The sequence below is a fragment of the Ruditapes philippinarum genome, unplaced genomic scaffold (genome assembly GCF_026571515.1).
Source record: "Ruditapes philippinarum isolate M1 unplaced genomic scaffold, ASM2657151v2 ctg2877_1_1_1_1, whole genome shotgun sequence".
NCBI classification, from domain to species: domain Eukaryota; kingdom Metazoa; phylum Mollusca; class Bivalvia; order Venerida; family Veneridae; genus Ruditapes; species Ruditapes philippinarum.
In genome coordinates, this window is record NW_026860877.1 from 56082 (window position 1) to 74302 (window position 18221).

An 18221-nucleotide genomic window follows, 5' to 3' on the forward strand; every position below is an offset into this window, starting at 1 on the left:
TTCGGACATAACGATGCACTATTGGTGCGTTGTTTTTGTCCAGTGCGCAATCTAGCAACATTTAATTGTATTGTTTTGTATTGTATTGTATTATAATGCAATATTTTGTACCTTGCAATGTGTTAATGGCCTTAAATGACCAATCAGGTGTTCGGCTTTACAGAAAATGACCGTGACTCAAATAATTACGATAAATTGCTGAAATTATCGGACAATAGACGAACTAAATCACTTGACTATAAGGGAACTTAATCATTTTAATGAAAAGTATTTTTTATTTTACTGTATGAACTATTAACGGGTTGAGTAATAACTTATTTCGTGATCATGTATCAGTTTATACGTTAAGCAAGCATAACTATGAATATCACAAAATATCATATGATGCGTGAAGTTGTTAAATGACAGAGGCAGAAATAGTGATATTGCTGCTAATTTCGGCATTCAACAAAATCCACTTAAAACGATTTATCTTAATCATGATGCTATTAATTTGCATGTTTCTCGCTTCCGGGATAAAGAATGCGAAACTTATTCTATACAATGTTGTAGTGATACACTTCCTGATATAACGATATCCGATTATAACGTTTATTATTTAAATTTTGCTGCCTCCTTAATATCGTTATAAGCGGATTTAGGGGATAGTTCTATATTTCGCGTATATACAGCTCGCCATATAACATAAACACTTTTGTAAGTTGAAATAGATCATTCAACGAATACATTGCAGTAAGTTACATGTATATATGTATAAATTTCTTGTAACAAAGGGTTTCAGATATAACCTTAAGTGTCTTTATTTTCTCTATAGAAACAATTCCCAGGACAAAATCTAAAAAAAATAATACAAATCTCCTTGTTTTAATATCACAGCGTTACAACATATGCTTATATTAGGTTCACATTATAAGTGTCATTATCTATCAGATAGTTCCGAACATTAGTGTCATTGGAAACTAATCTTGGCGGTAGATGTAGAGCGCATTTATGTTACTATCAAAAGAACTTGACATTATATCTGTTTACAAGTTTGTGGCAATATTCATTGTGTATAATTTATGATATGTTGATTAAATTGATACATTTGGTGTACCTTGGAAACGCTAACGAAATAATGAATTATATTTAAATTATTATTTCAATATATCTTATTTTATTAATCAATCTATCTGAAAGGTCTAAGAAAAGCATAGGACCTCTTTTGTACCATTCTGATATCATTCCGATAGCGGAAAAAAATGTTCATTTCAACAAACTGATATATTATATATAAATATACTAAAATAAATCCAAGAGCATGGTATGTCCATACTTGTCGCCTTGTTTAGATGATTAAGTAGTTTCTATGTTATACGTGATATAGAACATGTTTCAGTCTCTCGGTTGACTGGTCAGTTTCCAATATTGGAAGAAGACAAATCCTCGTGATCCATCCTTAACTAATTTCCTGCCAATACTGAATATGTATACGTATATACGACGTTATTATCCAGTCCTCAATTTCTGTAAATGGACATTGTTTAGTTACTTAGTTAACTACTTGCGTAGGAATTAGCTTTTGTTTACTAGAATGGGGGAAGTATTTAAAGTGCCTGTAAGTAAAGTAATAAAAATATCCGGTGAATCACTACAATAATAATATTTTATATGAAGCCAAGAAAGTATTTTACGTTTTTTAGATAGAAACTGATACATTCTCATTTGTAATATAAGTTTAGGTTGTAATATAAAAACTATTTTATTAATGATATCAATGATTAAATAAGTAGTTGGTTTTTGATATGAAGATTTCAGACACATTTGTACTTGTTTAAACAAATAATGCTTAAATGCAAAAAATATGATCGTTATTTTGACAAGATCTGCTATGTTTTGTGCTATACAGGCTGTCTTAGTTAAAGGTCCGTGAAGACTCAAGATGACAATACATTTTTTCAAAACTTTTTAATTTTGGTATACCTTGATGGTTTTTGAAATAGAACTCATAGATCGTAGGACTGAATTCTTATGTTCTTTGGCAATAAGTACAGTTATAGTGATTAAGTATTTTATACAGAAGTCAAAGTGCCACACTGTTAACATTATGCTACCTTTTTATACAAATAAGCTACTTTCTACCAATGATGCGCAACTTTATTAAAACATTATTAAATACATATTTTTCCCTTCTGTTGAAGAGAAAAAATCATCTCTGAGAAATAATTTACCTTTAAAAAGGAAAATATAGTATATAAATCATGGACGTCATAAATTTCAATTTCACAAAATTATCTAATGCTCTTTCAATTTGTTTATCGCCATACTGTATCTTAATTTGAAGTTTTCTCCAAGGAAACAGATTTGAAATATTCTAAAGTGGGTCTGAAAAACGATTAGGTAAAACTATAACCTCAACAACAACAGATAAATCAGTCTGTATGATCCGAGAATGCGCAAACATTATCGTCTAAATATTTGTGAATCACCTTTACTATCATTAACATAATTGTCTGCAAGGTGGTTTAGGAAAATAACTCGCTCAACAGACACGCGAACATTATTGTATTGGGACGAACATTGGTGTATCTATACGCCGTAAACTGATGTAACATATGCGTACACTGGCATATTGGATATTCATCGTGGATCAGTAAAGAACTTGCACATGGTTATCAGAGCTTTATTTGTCAAGTTGTACTAGTTATCATTTACGGGAGAGTTAGAAATGTTTACGTTTCCGGTACTCCACTTTGATGATACGAGATGGCTCAAATAGGCATCTTTTATCCAAACTGTAAATATTGGGGATCTTTAAAGTTTAAAGAGTGTTAAAATGGATTACATATAGATAGCATTATCTGAAGAAGCACTTATAAATTTAAGAAAATATCGCAATTATGAACAAATGGAAAATATATTTTTAATTATTGTAGAAAGTATAAAACAAAATCATGGTTTTTAAAATCAAATAATAAAAAGTTGTTTTGAAGAAATAAAATCCAGTAGTAGATATTTACAAGCCGTATAAAATCAAGGATTTTGATATAGAAATACTATATATTTACTAAAATATTTAAAATGCAACGCAGTGTTGTTTGGTTGTATTTTTTGTGCTTTAGTGTTGAAATAAATACTCTAAGAACGTTAAAATGTGCAAGCGATTGCATATGTAGTGTTGATCCGAGAACTAGAAATCTTCTTGTGGATTGTACAAATAAGGATCTTAAATCTTTACCAGAAGATTTGGATAAACAGACACGCACATTGTGAGTAAGATTTTTATCGTGTTGTTGTTGTTTTCACGTATCACTATGAACAAGTATAGATTGAAATAATACATACAATGTCCTATTGATTTTCTAAACAGAAAAACTATGTTTAAAAATTTATTTTTGTGGGGTTTTTTTTCGCTGAACTACAAATGTTTATAAAGTTTCGAAACCCGTTTATTGAGATGCATATATAAACACAGAGGATTGAGTTTGTCTTAACAAAACTACTCTAAAAACAAGTTTTTATCTGACATGTTATTTATCATTATCAGTTGCAGTAGATGCTTTGGTCCTGAAGCTTTGATAGGAATATCTGCCTATTTTGCTTTCTTTTAAATAATATAGTATTTTGTCTGCTTGTCTTACAAAATTCGCGTCTGTAATATTAATATGTTTATCAACAAAAAATGATTATTTGATATGTGTATTCTTGTGTCTCTATTCTTGTGGCATGTTTTGTTTCTTAATTGAAATAATTAAATTGATGAATAAATAAATACAAATAAGAAATATGTTGTTAGATATAGACTAACCTAATATTCAGTGATAATGTATGTAATTATTATATAATATGATACAAATGATTGGTCATATATCATTACTTCATCACAGAAATATCTAACCTGGTGTTATATGTGTCAAACCTTATACTTAACACAAAGTATATACATTTTAATGAGAAATTAATATCGTGATTATTTCACAACAAACACTTATTATTTTACAAAACGCAATAGTGACGAGATTGCATGAGCTATCCTTTGGACAGCAACATTCATTACTTTCAAAAGGCAAGGATAACCCATTTCTAGCCAAACTAATTGTACTGCGCGACGAGATATTGTGTTATTTTGTGTTTGAGCAAAATCTCGCCTCTACGTAGAACCGAGAGTAACACCCAGAAAATCTAGCTGTCACGTCAAAATATTTTTACTAACCCGATTCTTATGTTCAATCAAACATCAAAGTTCAAGTAATTATTTTAAATAGTCAGATTATAATGTAAAGGTTTTGCAAATATAATAACAAATTCCTCAGTATGAGACTTTCTACGCATGACACATACACATGCACACACATAGGAAAAACGCAAACAAGTTTGTCAAGCCCAAAACTTTATTTAAGTACATCTATTTTTTTTTTGTATTTTCTGATCGAAGATCAGAGAATACAAAGCTGACATTCAATCTTTGACACAGCAGTTTCACGACAAACCTAACAACAAGTATTTCTCAAAACAGCTTAAAACTAGCGATTTAAAAGAAAGAAATATTTTTATTTTGTTACAAGTATCCAACAAATTTCAACGCATTCAAAGTTTAAAAGTAGCGTTGGCTTATAGAATTGTCAATAAATGCACAATCACAAATTACGCAGATGAATATGATTTTAATCAATGAAAATGCTTTTTTTAGCGATGGCGATTACCGAATACTACACAAATAAATCTGACTGCCGAGTAGTGGAATATATAGATTCTACATGTCGGACTGTTTGGGCGAGAAGATTTTTGCTAAATTATTTACTTCAATTTTAAACAACAGGTTTATCCTGAACAAAATACCTCGAAATTAATAGGGATTACAAACCCAAAATGCAATGGAAGTTCTAAATTTAGAATGACTACATTTTATTCAGGCTTGTTTATATAACATCTCCGTGGTGCAGGGGTAACTCGTCTAGTGTGTGAGAGGTCTGGAGTTCAAATCCAAGTCGAGGCAACTTTTTTAAATTCATTTTTAAGTGTCTTTGTTAAGGACGTAGCCATGTTATGCAAGGATAAAGTGTGGCTGTCATAAAAAATGAACATAAATGGTTATTTGATTTAACTCTAGTTATGCAAAATTCCGTATGTATCAAACTCTGGTGCCTTGCAAGATGATTTATAGTACATAAACATAAACTAATACAGGTAAATACATACAGATATACAGTACTATTTAGATTGCAAAAATCAGAAATACCACAGAGCTTGCAGCCCTTTGATTTATCTATTTCCTTACATTTTCTATAGTGCTGTATCATGTCTATCATTCATTGGCTAGTAATATGCAATTGTTACACATTGTATGTTACGTCGTAGTTATATATTACCTTTTTTATCAATTTTACAAAATATAATAATGCTCATACTGTTTTATGTCAGCATTAAAAAGAAGTAATTTTATTCGAATACAACCTTTCTTTTGATACCTGTTTTTGTATCAACAAAGAATTACCAAGGTAACTTGATATTTGTTATATATTTGCTGGAAATCAATTTTAATTCACGGCCTTTTTAACGTAAACATACTCTTCGAATAAATGAAACTACAATTTCAATATTTCCTAACATTAATTTAGTATACTGCTATATAAAATATAGACTAGGCGTATTGTGATTTATATTTCCCTAATTAAAATAACTACTTTGTCTTCCAATGTTAATAAATTAAGACGAAAGGATGGATGATATTTATTGAAAAGTCTCCACTCTCGTATTATCGCTGATGGAAATGTCATAATCTCTGACATAGTTAAACAAGGTATACTCAAGTCTCTGAAATAGTTAAACTAGGTATATTGCAATCTCTAAAATAGTTATACTAAGTATACTAAGAATACTAAAGTTTTTGATATAGTTATACTAGGTGTATTAAAGTTCTGACATAGTTATACAAATCATATTAAAGACCCTGATATACAAGGTATATTAAAGTCTCTTTCAAAGTTATACTAGATTTATTAAAGTCTCTGAACTAGTTGATTTAGCTATATTAAAGTCTCTGACATAGTTATACTAGGTATATTAAAGTATCTGACATAGTTATACTAGGTTTATTCAAGTCACTCAACTAAATATACTAGGTATATTAAAGTCTCTGACATAGTTATACAAGGTATATTAAAGTATCTGACAAAATTATTATATGTATATTCAAGTATCTGACATAGTTATACTAGGTTTATTCAAGTCACTCAACTAGTTATACTAGGTATATTACAGTTTCTGACATAGTTATACTAGGAATATTAAAGTCTCTGACAAAGTTATACTAGGTATATGAAAGTCTCTGACATAGTTATACTAGGTATATTAAAGACTCTGGCAAAGTTATAATAGGTATAAGAAAGTATTAAGTTTATTAAGAACTCTGACATAACTATACTAGATATCTTAAAGTTTCTAACATAGTTATACTAGGTATATACTATTTATTTTAAAGACTCTGACATAGTTATACTAGGTATATAAAAGACTCTGTCTCTGACATAGTTATACTACGTATATTAAAGTATCTGACATAGTTATACTAGGTTTATTCAAGTCACTCAACTAGTTATACTAGGTATTTTAAAGACTCTGACATAGTTATACTAGGTATATTAAAGTCCCTGACATAGTTATACTATGTATATTAAAGTATCTGACATAGTTATACTAGGTTTATTCAAGTCACTCAACTAGTTATACTAGGAATATTAAAGTCTCTGACAAAGTTATACTAGGTATATGAAAGTCTCTGACATAGTTATACTAGGTATTTTAAAGTCTCTGACATAGTTATACTAGGTATATCAAAGACTCTGACATAGTTAAACTAGGTATTTAAAAGTCTCTGACATAGCTATACTAGGTATTTTAAAGACTCTGACATAGTTATACTACGTATATTAAAGACTCTTACATAGTAATACTAGGTTTATTAAAGCCTCTGTACTAGGTATATCTAAGTATCTGTAATTTTTATACTAGGTATATTAAATACTCTGACATAGTTATACTAAGTATATTAAAGTTAAAGTTTCTGACATAGTTATACTAGGTTTATTAAAGACTCTGACATTGTTATACTAGGCAAATATAAATCTCTGACATAGTTATACTAGATATATTTAGCGTTACCATACACGAAACTTACACTTAATAATCATTATGATAGAGTATGTTCATGGACGTTTAGTAATAGAAAGAGCACCGAAACACGAGGTTATCTGATTTGTACGAGGGGGCGTAGCCCCCCCGAGTATTAATCAGATTACCGAGTGTTTTGGTGTTCTTTCTCTTTTGTATCATAGTCAAACATAAAAAAAAACGTTCCCTGTTGTTACAATATGAAACCCCGGCAAAAATGAACCAATGAACGAGCATCTAAATATGACATTTCTGTCGATTTCACTTTCACTGCCGTCACAATATGTAAACCCCAGGAAAAATGAGCCAATCAATGGGCATGCTCTGGAGTGCGGGTAACTAATACCCGCACTCCAGTTAACGCACTGTGCATGTATATGTATACTAATTAACCCTGACACATTTTCAACAGAAAGGTCTCCAAACTATGATACAATGATTAAAGCCACACGTCTTTGAGTAGAATTTAATTTAGAATTTATTTCATCACTTCCGAGTCAGGCAAACACCACTATTGTCTAGAATGCTAGCTGTTTGAAAGTTTTATATATTTATATATATAATTTAACTAAAGGTCAAGTTTATGTATGTGACTGCCTGGTCAATTTATGAATAAGACAAGATCTAGTTATTATTATATATCTAATATCTACATACCCTTTCACTGTCATCGTTATATAAATTGGTTTGTTGTTTAGTTGTCGCTCCTTTAACCAGCAACATAATGTAGGGATCATAAAATTTCCTGTCTGGAATTGAATTGGTATTGATAGTAATGACTGATATGTCTGTCAATGTAATTAAGCCAAGTGTAGGAATAAATAAGCAGTGGCGGAGAACTTATAAAAGATCGTTAAGAAAACAGATATCTTAAACAATGTACATGTGATATGACTTTTGTCAATGTAGAGGAAAGAAATGTCTTCATATATATAATAATGTATACATTTTGGTTTACTAGAAAAAACGTAAATACTCTAGAAAGGAAAATATTAACACCAAATATATGAATAAGATCGTTAATAGTGCAATGTTGTTATATAATGATGATTAATGATGATTTGTAAAGCTTTTACTTGAGCCTGATAGGCTATATATGTCACTGTTATTTAATCATAAAAATAATCGCACTAGGAGTGTATCAAAACAAAATTGTGCCACACATCAAACTATGGGCTATTAAGTTTTATGTAAATTCCAAAATGTTTTCTCTTTATTTTTATCGAGTGGAAAATATGGAAGTATTGAAGGCAAAATTTTACAGATCTTTACATAATAAAAAATAAACGATAGGGCGTCATACAAATGTAAAAATTATTGTTATAATATCGGAAAACACACATTTCTTATTGAGCTTATCGATTGTTGTTTTGAAGATTTGAAAGTAAAATTAGCCGCGTCATGACAAAACCAACATCATTGGTTTGCGACCAGCATGAATCCAGACCAGCCTGCGCATCCATGCTGTTCGCTATCAGTTTCTTTACTTGTTATAGGGTCTGTAAGCTAACAACATCGATCCTGATCAGACTGCGCGGACGCGCAGGCTGGTCTGGATCCAAGCTGGTCGCAAACCCATTATGTTGGTTTTGTCATGACGCGGCTCAAATGCATAAACATAAAATGAAAGCACGTTGAAATATTAATGCGCTGTTTAGAATGTCGGCTCTACTTTAGAAATAGCAATTCGTTCCCCAGCGAATTCTAAGTGGTTTTACTGTCTATTGTTTAGACTTAATACTGCGTTGACTACATTCTTTGATGGCTGATATGTCTTTTGTTGATCTGTATTTTCATTCGAATTGGTAAAAATGCGTGTAAATTCTATTTATGATTATAATTATTGATATAATAGTTGTAGGCTGTAGAACACGTGAAATGTTTATCACCTAAGGAATATCGTGCTTGTGAAATAAATTGTTATGACGGTAGCAAAATGTAAACAAGTTGATAGTTTTACTTCCATACAAAATACTGAGATTAAGGTTAATATTAATACTTACAAAGTCCCTTTTTATTTTCAAAGATCATTGTATGTGTCATTTTCTAAACTTGTTTTATCAAGGAACAAATATTTATTTATTCAATAACAAAATCGAGTCTTGATATACAGTAAATACCACAAGTAAAACTCTGCTATCAATAAACAAAATATAATGTACATGAACGTGTTTCTGGTTATTCTACATAGGTATGTACTCATTTAAACACTCACTCACTTAATAAAAGAAAATGCAATACTTAAACGTTTATAATAACTTTATGTTGTTTATGTCATAATTTGTTTATCTGTGACTAGCTTGTCACTGCCAAATAAAAGCCCCGACTTATTTTAAAATTGAAACACCACTGTTGTCGTTTTTAAGCTTATTGCTTATTTACTTCTGAAATAAATGAAAGTTGTTTTGTTTTTATAATTTTACACTAACAGGCAAAGTTTTAAGCCTTTACTAGAAGTAATAAATCATTTCTGTGTGAATATTACTGTCCAACTTTTCGTGAATAACCTTAACGCAGCATACTTCAAGATTCATGCTAATTTTTATAAAAATATGAACAGATATTTAAAGGTAAAATCAAGACGAAGAAAATAATTTTCACGTTGCAAACGGCACTAAAAATCCACATAAATCAACCAAAACATTGTCAAAAATGCAAAAGCAGCCATGAAGTGTATTCAAATGGTGATATTTACAGCAGAACCAGCCATTCTTCAAACATAACAGTCATGTAAATTAATACTTAAATCTTGAACCTTTTATTTTCTTTTTTTTCTCAAATTTGATTTTCTTGAGAATCTTAAGCTTATCTGCAGGCATGCAACTTTAATTGTCATTTACATAATTGTCTACAAGGTGGTTTGGAAAAACAGCTAGCTCAACAGACAGACATGAGGGAATATTGTTTTTGTTCGTATACCTTTACACTGAAAACTAATGAATCACATATCCAATCTGTGTATTATATGTAGGTATCCATTGTTTTGTTGTGAATTTAATCCTAGTTATCTATACAGTTATGCCGGTTATCTGTGACGAGACAAGTTACTGTTTACGTTTCCGGCACTTCACTTCGATAGTTTGCGATAGTTTGCGATAGTTTGCGATAGTAAGACTGTATCTTCATTCGTAAATTACGACGAGTTTTGTTTAGACACACTTTGTATTCGAATGTTTAGAGTAATTTCTTTTTAGAGTTAAAGTTTTTATTTCATATTTTTTATGAAAATCAAACGTTTTTTTAACGTGTTGACCATGACAGAAAAATAAAACAAGTAGACACTAAACTTACAAGCAATGTATTGTACACGATATATGAGGAGAAATACCGGAAAATGTTATTTTTCAGTTCTTTTTTGTGGTAATAACATCTTTGCTTTTCCTCTTTCGATGGATCGATCGTTGGACTCAATGGATAAAATATGTAAACATCAACAAATACTATATTCTTCAATATTTTTAAGTAGATAAGTAAAACATTTTTCTTCTATATAAATATAATTTCAATATTCAAAATATAAAGTATGGCTACATTTCATTTGAGCAACTTTGTTGAAAATATTTGATATCTGAAGATATTAACAACAACAACAACATATTTCAATAAAAAATATGTTTTCTCTGAACCCAGTATATCAAAAAAGACGCCATGTATACTGATTTCACAAGTTTTAATATAATATTTGACTCGTATGTTTAAATGCTATATTATAGTGACCGTAGTAATAGATAAACACCGAAAAATGTGTCAAATATTCATATCAATAATATAGAGGATATTTGTTTAGTTCAGTGTAAGATCGGAATATATTTCACCGAGTGAGCACCAAAAGGTATATTTCACGAGTGGCGCAGCCACGAGTGAAATATGAACTTTTGGTGTTCTCAAGGTGAAATATATTTCGATCTTACTCTAAACTAAACAAATTTTCTTTTTATTATATGCAAAGAAACGTTTTAAAAAGACATTAAATGTAATACTGAATGAAAAGCGCGCCAAATAATAATACAACGTGGCGTCATTTACAACGTCACGTCATTAAGTTGGTACCCAGTACTGTGCACGCTGTTATTTCACTCAAACATGTAAGGGACTTTAATTTAAAACAGTGAAATTATCAAAGTGGTAAATTCACTGTTTCAAACAGTGAAATTACCAGTTTTATATCACTGATATATTTCTATAAACCACCGAAAAGCATGTAATAGATAGTTATCTGGGTCTGAAAGGGCGGATAAACCCTCTTTAATTAAGCCTAGAATACATACATATATGCTATACAATACATTTTGTCATTCTTCTCGTATATCATTTTGTATAAACCCGCCGTAAAAACAAAACAGGCACTTGCACACCCATATAACATTAAAAGTAACAAACAATAATGTAAACATTTCCCATCAGTTACATGCATGATTTATTTACTGTCTAGAATGTAAGGCTGCTCGCATTAACAATTCTTTATTGATAATACGTATTAACAAAACTAAATTACCAATTATTTTTGTTAATGCGTAGTATTAAACATTAACCTATTAAATGATCAACATTGTTTTTTACCAAAACAAAGAATTTCTCTAAACTGCTTATAGTTCGGCTGGTTAGACGACTGATTAAGTAAATTTTACTTAGTTAGTTCACATTAAAGCTGCACAACTCCAGATGAGCCAAAATATTTCAAGAAATTGTAGCAATATTTAGCAAAATGTAGTTATTCGTAGCGGCTTTCAATAACATGTAAGTTAATCAAAGCGGTATCCGGTTATGCAGTTAATCATAGCGGCTGTGAGTTACATGTATTAAAAAGTAACAACTTTCAGAAACATGCAATTAATTAGCGGCTTTTAGAAACCCTAACCCTCTCTACTCGTCGTCTCTTTCAGTAACATGTAGTAAATCAAAGCGGCTGTTAAAAATACGCAGTTTATCGAAGCGTCTATTAGTATCATGTATTAATTTGAAGCGGATTTTAGAAACATTCAGTTAATTGTAGAGGCTTTCAGTAACCCATAGAGGTTTTCAGTAACACGTATTTAGTTGAAGCGGCTTTTAGAAACATAAACTTTATCCTGGTGCCTATCAAAACATTATTTATTCCTTATATAGTAGGATCTCTTCAAGTTTTTCTCGTTTTTCCTGAGAAAACTTCGACATGTTACCTACAACATTTCACGACACAGCTAATATTTCAAATATAGTTCCGAGAGTTGTGACTGGAAAATGTATTTGACGGTTGTTGCAGACTGATAAATGCTCGCATTAGAGAAAACTCATTAAACTTTTGTTTGTGTGTAAATGTTTATATCAACGTGACGATAATTTATAATTTAATCACGAAATTATCGTAAAATTGATTCATGTCAATTCTTCTTCCCCAGAGGAAATTAATTTCATCGTTTTTAATTGTCAACAATAAAATTATAATACAACTATTTTATTACTATGGTAGCACTGAGGTTATTTTGACATTATTACTAATAAAAAGGTTCTCGTGAAATTAATTTCTGTCTTACTGAAAGAGTTACTTTCGAATAAGAATAGCATTAATGTAAACTTAATTGTAAATATGATATTTAGATTGCTAAGACAAATGTCGATCTAGTCTAGTTAATGTATTAAATAAGATATATTAGATGCTGAAATATACCATGTTATAATCATATACACAACTTTATTTTCTTTTTCATTTAACGTTAAATGCAAAGTAATAATACGAAAAAGAAAACAATATTCAAAGTGACATTATGCCCATTCAAGGGTATACAGTGAGTGAACAGGTGAAAGTCAAAATAAGTTTTTATATTGCCATAATTCCTTTTGATTTAAAAAATTCACTTCACATATACAATAAGTAATCGTAAATATCAATGAAAACTTGTTTATAATCTTTTGAAATAAAAAAGTCAATTCAGCTCAACTTGACTATGAAAATATGAGCATAATGTCACTTTAATAAAATCTTTTTCCGAAATTCAAATTTCACCGTTTCATGTTTAAATGTGGAAAACTGTTTCAGTCGGTGAAGGGGGGGGGGGGGGCGTAGGCGGTAAGTTGCGTTTACCACTCCCGTCCATAAACAGACTCAAACCAAACCCTCAATATTTTTAATTTTGCCATTTTGAACATTCTGTAGGGATTTCGTTTTTTGTTGTTTTTTAAACGTCGAACTCAGACATGTTTTGAAAAGCTATAATAATACAGAAATAATGCACATTGACAAAAAATACCCATTTTACCTAGAAGTTTTAGATTAATAAAGAATAATATTTCTCTCAAATCTATATTTTCTGATAGAATATATATCTGCAAATTTGAAATTAATTGAATTTTTTTTTAATTCCTCTGCAATAACTCCATTTTGACGTAAATATTTTCTTCTTTTTGTAACTTACGTTTCATATTTCCAGACTGAGAGTATTTTATTACTTCTGCTAGCAATAACTTATTGATGTTATACAAAATATCGTTGTTTGTTGTATTAGTGCATTAAAGTTGGTGCATTTAAGCTATTTATTGATGATTAAGACAGACAAATGACATACAAAATTTGAGTTATTTGGAAGCCCTGCGAAATAATAAAACAAATTAAGGTAAAGTACATTATTATTAATAAAATATTTATTAGAGATACTATACAAATATGTATAGAACAGACATTCCTCCTTCCATGGAGCCATTTTATCAAATATTTAGTTAATAAAATTTATTAATGAGACCAAGTTCTGAGATAGTAAAACCCAAATATCATAAATCTTCAGTATACAAGAAAATGTCTTATAAGTATTTAAATGGTCGTAAAGTATGTAAAACAAAATGAAAATGTATGCTTGAAATAAATAAAATTACACCAAAGTGTCTTGATAAATCTTTGTTATTAAACGAATTCTATAGTCAGTGTGAGAGATCAAATATAATGAACTCGTTGGAAGACAAACTATTTCTGGATCTAAAAAATTGTTGGTTAACGAGAATAAATTCAACTGCTGATGTAAGCGGACGAACAAAAGGCAACAAACTAAGACAATATAAAATATTTTAACAAGAATATAAAACAGAACATTATGTACAATCAGAAATAATAAAAAGACATTAAAGGGGCGCATTATCCAAATTTAGATGTGGATTTGCTCCTTTAAAAATTGTGACTGGTAATTATGAAGCTTTACCAGTTAATGTAGTATGGTGGCATATTTATGCCACCAGATAACCTGATAATTAACTAGTTAATTAAGAGGTTAACTAGTTACGTAACTAGTTTACCTCTTAATTAACTAGTTAATTATCAGGTTAACTAGTAACGTAACTTGTTAATTTTTTCAATAAAAAAAAGATCATAACGGGAAAAAAATGCATGTTAGTGCCTGCAAACTGCCATCCCTTATTGACAGCTTAATATTAAGAGGTTAACTAGTTACGTAACTAGTTAACCTGATAATTAACTAGTTAATTAATAGGTTAACTAGTTAAATAAATACTTAACTAGTTAACCTCTTAATTAACTAGTTAATTATCAGGTTAACTAGTTTCGAAAATACCTAACTAGTTAACCTAATACTTAACTAGTTAATTATCAGGTTAACTAGTTAACGTAAAAACGTAAAAACGTAACTAGTTAACCTCTTAATTAACTAGTTATTTATCAGGTTAACTAGTTAGGTATTTGCGTAACTAGTTACCTCTTAACTAACTAGTTAATTATCAGGTTAACTAGTTACGAAAATACCTAACAAGTTAACCTAATACTTAACTAGTTAATTATCAGGTTAACTAGTTACGTAACTAGTTAACCTGATAAATAACTAGTTAGTTAAGAGGTTAACTAGTTACGTAAAAACGTAACTAGTTAACCTCTTAATTAACTAGTTATTTATCAGGTTAACTAGTTAGGTATTTGCGTAACTAGTTAACCTCTTAACTAACTAGTTATTTATCAGGTTAACTAGTTACGTTTTTATGTAACTAGTTAACATTTTAATTAACTAGTTATTTATCAGGTTAACTAGTTAAGTATTTGCGAAACTAGTTAACCTGATAATTAACTAGTTAATTAAGAGGTTAACTAGTTACGTAACTAGTTAACCTCTTAATTTTAAGATGATGATATAATAAAAGGATGGCAGTTGCAGACACTAACATGCATTTATTTCCCGTTATGATCTTTTCTTTATTGAAAAAATTAACTAGTTACGTAACTAGTTAACCTCTTAATTAACTAGTTAATTATCAGGTTAACTAGTTACGTAACTAGTTAACCTCTTAATTAACTAGTTTGTTATCAGGTTATCTGGTGGCAGAAATATGCCACCATAATGTAGTGTAGTATTAACATTAAAGATGAGCTACATGTCCCTGTTTAATGTCCACTTTATGCGCAAATACGAGAGGCGCTTTATATCGACATAATTATGTAAAACGAATGACAGATTTCTTATGTATAGTGATAATTCATATATTTGATATCATTGGAAAATATTGCTTAATAATCTTCCAAAGCCTGCTTTGATATATATACATACTATGCGTGAGGCGCAAGTTATTATATAATGGCTAACTTTACTCTGTACACATGTATCATAGTCAAAATTTGGATATTAGGTAGCATGCGTTTGTTTCATATGTGTAATGTATGTTTTATTGCTGTCACATAGTTCAGCTTTTAACAATATTTTGATACAAAATTGTCTGTTTTTTATTATTTATGAACATGTCCTTAGTTTCTCATAACTCTTTAAGAGTGGTTTTGTACACGAATTTCTTTTATATCTTTGTTAATGTATGTACAAAAGTGAGATTTAGATAAACAATTAAATCAGTCATACTGGTTGTCGGCCGACTGTATTTTCATCCCGAATATTCTGTTGTAAATCAGTCACACGGGTCTTCAGTCGACTGTATTTTCACCCTAAATATTCTATTGTAAATCAGTCAGAGTGGTTACCGGCCGACTTTATTTTTACCCTAAATATCTTATTGTACACCAGCCACACTGGTAGTCGGCCGACTGTATTTTCACCCTGGTTGTCGGCCGACTCTTTTTTCGCCGTTAATGCGCTATAGTAAATCAGTCACACTAGTTGTGAACCAATCTAGTTTTGCCCTGACTATTATGTAGGTAATCAGACATACTGGTAGACAGACTCTTATGTTCGCTCTGATTATTATAATATAATAATACATATGTTAGGAGAGCGTTTGCCTAGTAATGAAAGTGTCTTCCTTACAACCCAGGGATCATGGGTTCGACCTCTACTCGGGTCACGACAATGTTTCTTCATATGACATCAATACTGGTTGGTTCAAGGAAACGTACTCGAAAGTTATTGATATAAGTTGCAAGAACTTGTTTCGCAATCGAGCTTACATAAATATGTTTAAACTAATACCTATGCTACCTTTTACTATACAGTATTAAAAATTTAGGGTATTTCAAGGTCATTTTGACTGGATTAAGGTCATTATGTAACTTCAACCTCAAAATCGGTATTATTTTTCCATAATAGGCGTGTGAATGAGCGACTCAGTGACTTTCAAGATGACTGCTTTCATTAAACAACTTTTTAAGTTTAGATGACATAATCGTTCGCAATCAACGCAGCTAAATATTAAAGAGGAAAATAGCTAATTACTGTGCCAAAAGTATAACATGATCCACAGAAATTTCGAAAATGACCTCAGACCATATAAATCTAGATCTAGGGCTGTCTCCAGATTTTAAGAAAATGTTAGGCAATTTGCAATAAAGGAAAGAACTAACACCATCAACAAGACAGGGAAAAGATCGGGGCTATTTAGATTTCTTGGAAAGGGCGGCAACCAAGATTAGCGGCGAAGACCAAACGCCGTATTGCCGATAGGTATTTAAGACGTTTACATTTGGTTGCTGTTCGCCATTATGCCCTGCTTCACCCATAATGCCATTCGCGCCTGTAATAATTCACAAGTTACGTTCTTTTCTTTTTTCCAAAAGAGAAAATATCAGTTTATTTTATGATTAAATTGTTGATTTCAGTCGTACATGTTGAGGTACTTCATTCAGTTCATATGAATTTGGACTATAGCTTTAATGTATTGACATTAAAAATTGCTCTTGAATATATTGTTAATAGCAACACTTGGTCTCTGTTATACATGAGACAATTTCCTGCTATACTTGTCACATATTCCTGACTGTATTCAAGCAGTATATTGGAAAGTTTAAACATAAAACTTTTTTCAGGTATGTACGAACAATTAATTTATTTGCAAGTCTTATTAGATTGGACTCGTTTATGAACATCATAAATTTGATATTGTGGTTTCATAGCAGCGAATCAAGACAGATTCGACATTTAAACATGGTTAATGAAAAATTGATAATTTTGAAAGAATTGCACATGTAGTTTGCGGTGTTAAACATAGTTTCCCGATTATAAGATAAATAGCGGAATGTCATTTACAATCATTTAATATATCTTTACGTTATTAGTTTGTTTTTACAAACGCTCATTCCATGGATGCAGACTAAAATGTATATAGAATAGTCTTTGGATACATTGATCAGAATTTAAATATCGAGTTGTCACGCCATCTTTGTATTTTATTGTAACAGTTGTTAAATTATCGTTTGATGTTATAAGACTTATACACCAGCTACCTGTGTATTCAAACTCAGCCAGTGTCTAATTGTTTGTCTGTCATTTTCACTTTATGTTAAAAACAAAACAAAAAAATGACAACTGATCATTTTAAATAAAGAAATAAAAGTATTGTTACGGTTATGGTGGCGTTCCCGTTGACGTTGCCATGGACGTTCCTGCCTGCAAACTTTAACTGCCATCATAACTTTTTATGTTCTTTTTGTATTGTTTTCATACACGGCCACAACAACCCTTTGGACAAGACCTTTATATAGACCAGACTAAACTTGACCTTCAATCATAAATGACATAGACCTTCAAGGTGAAATGTCTAAATTTTGCTTGATTTTTCTATATGTGGCTTTCACTTTTATTTTTGAACGGTTTGTCTTCCACTCTGAACATAATAATCTTCTAGTATAGACCTTAAAGTAGACGAGACAGACCTTGACCTTG

The 18221-nt window shown here is 30.4% G+C and overlaps 1 protein-coding gene across 2 annotated transcripts in view; it reads left to right on the forward strand.

The window, feature by feature from the left end:
* The window catches only part of LOC132713674 (leucine-rich repeat-containing G-protein coupled receptor 5-like), a 47484-nt gene that overhangs the window by 4633 nt on the left and 24630 nt on the right, over positions 1-18221 (forward strand). The window contains exon 1 of one of the 2 annotated variants that reach the window (XM_060696325.1): positions 2458-3248. The exons of the other annotated variant lie outside the window; for it this stretch is intronic. Within the exon in view, the coding sequence (XP_060552308.1) occupies positions 3061-3248 (188 nt within the window). The 5' untranslated portion in view covers positions 2458-3060. Of the gene's footprint in view, positions 1-2457; positions 3249-18221 lie in introns of those variants that run through there. 2 annotated transcript variants of the gene reach the window in all.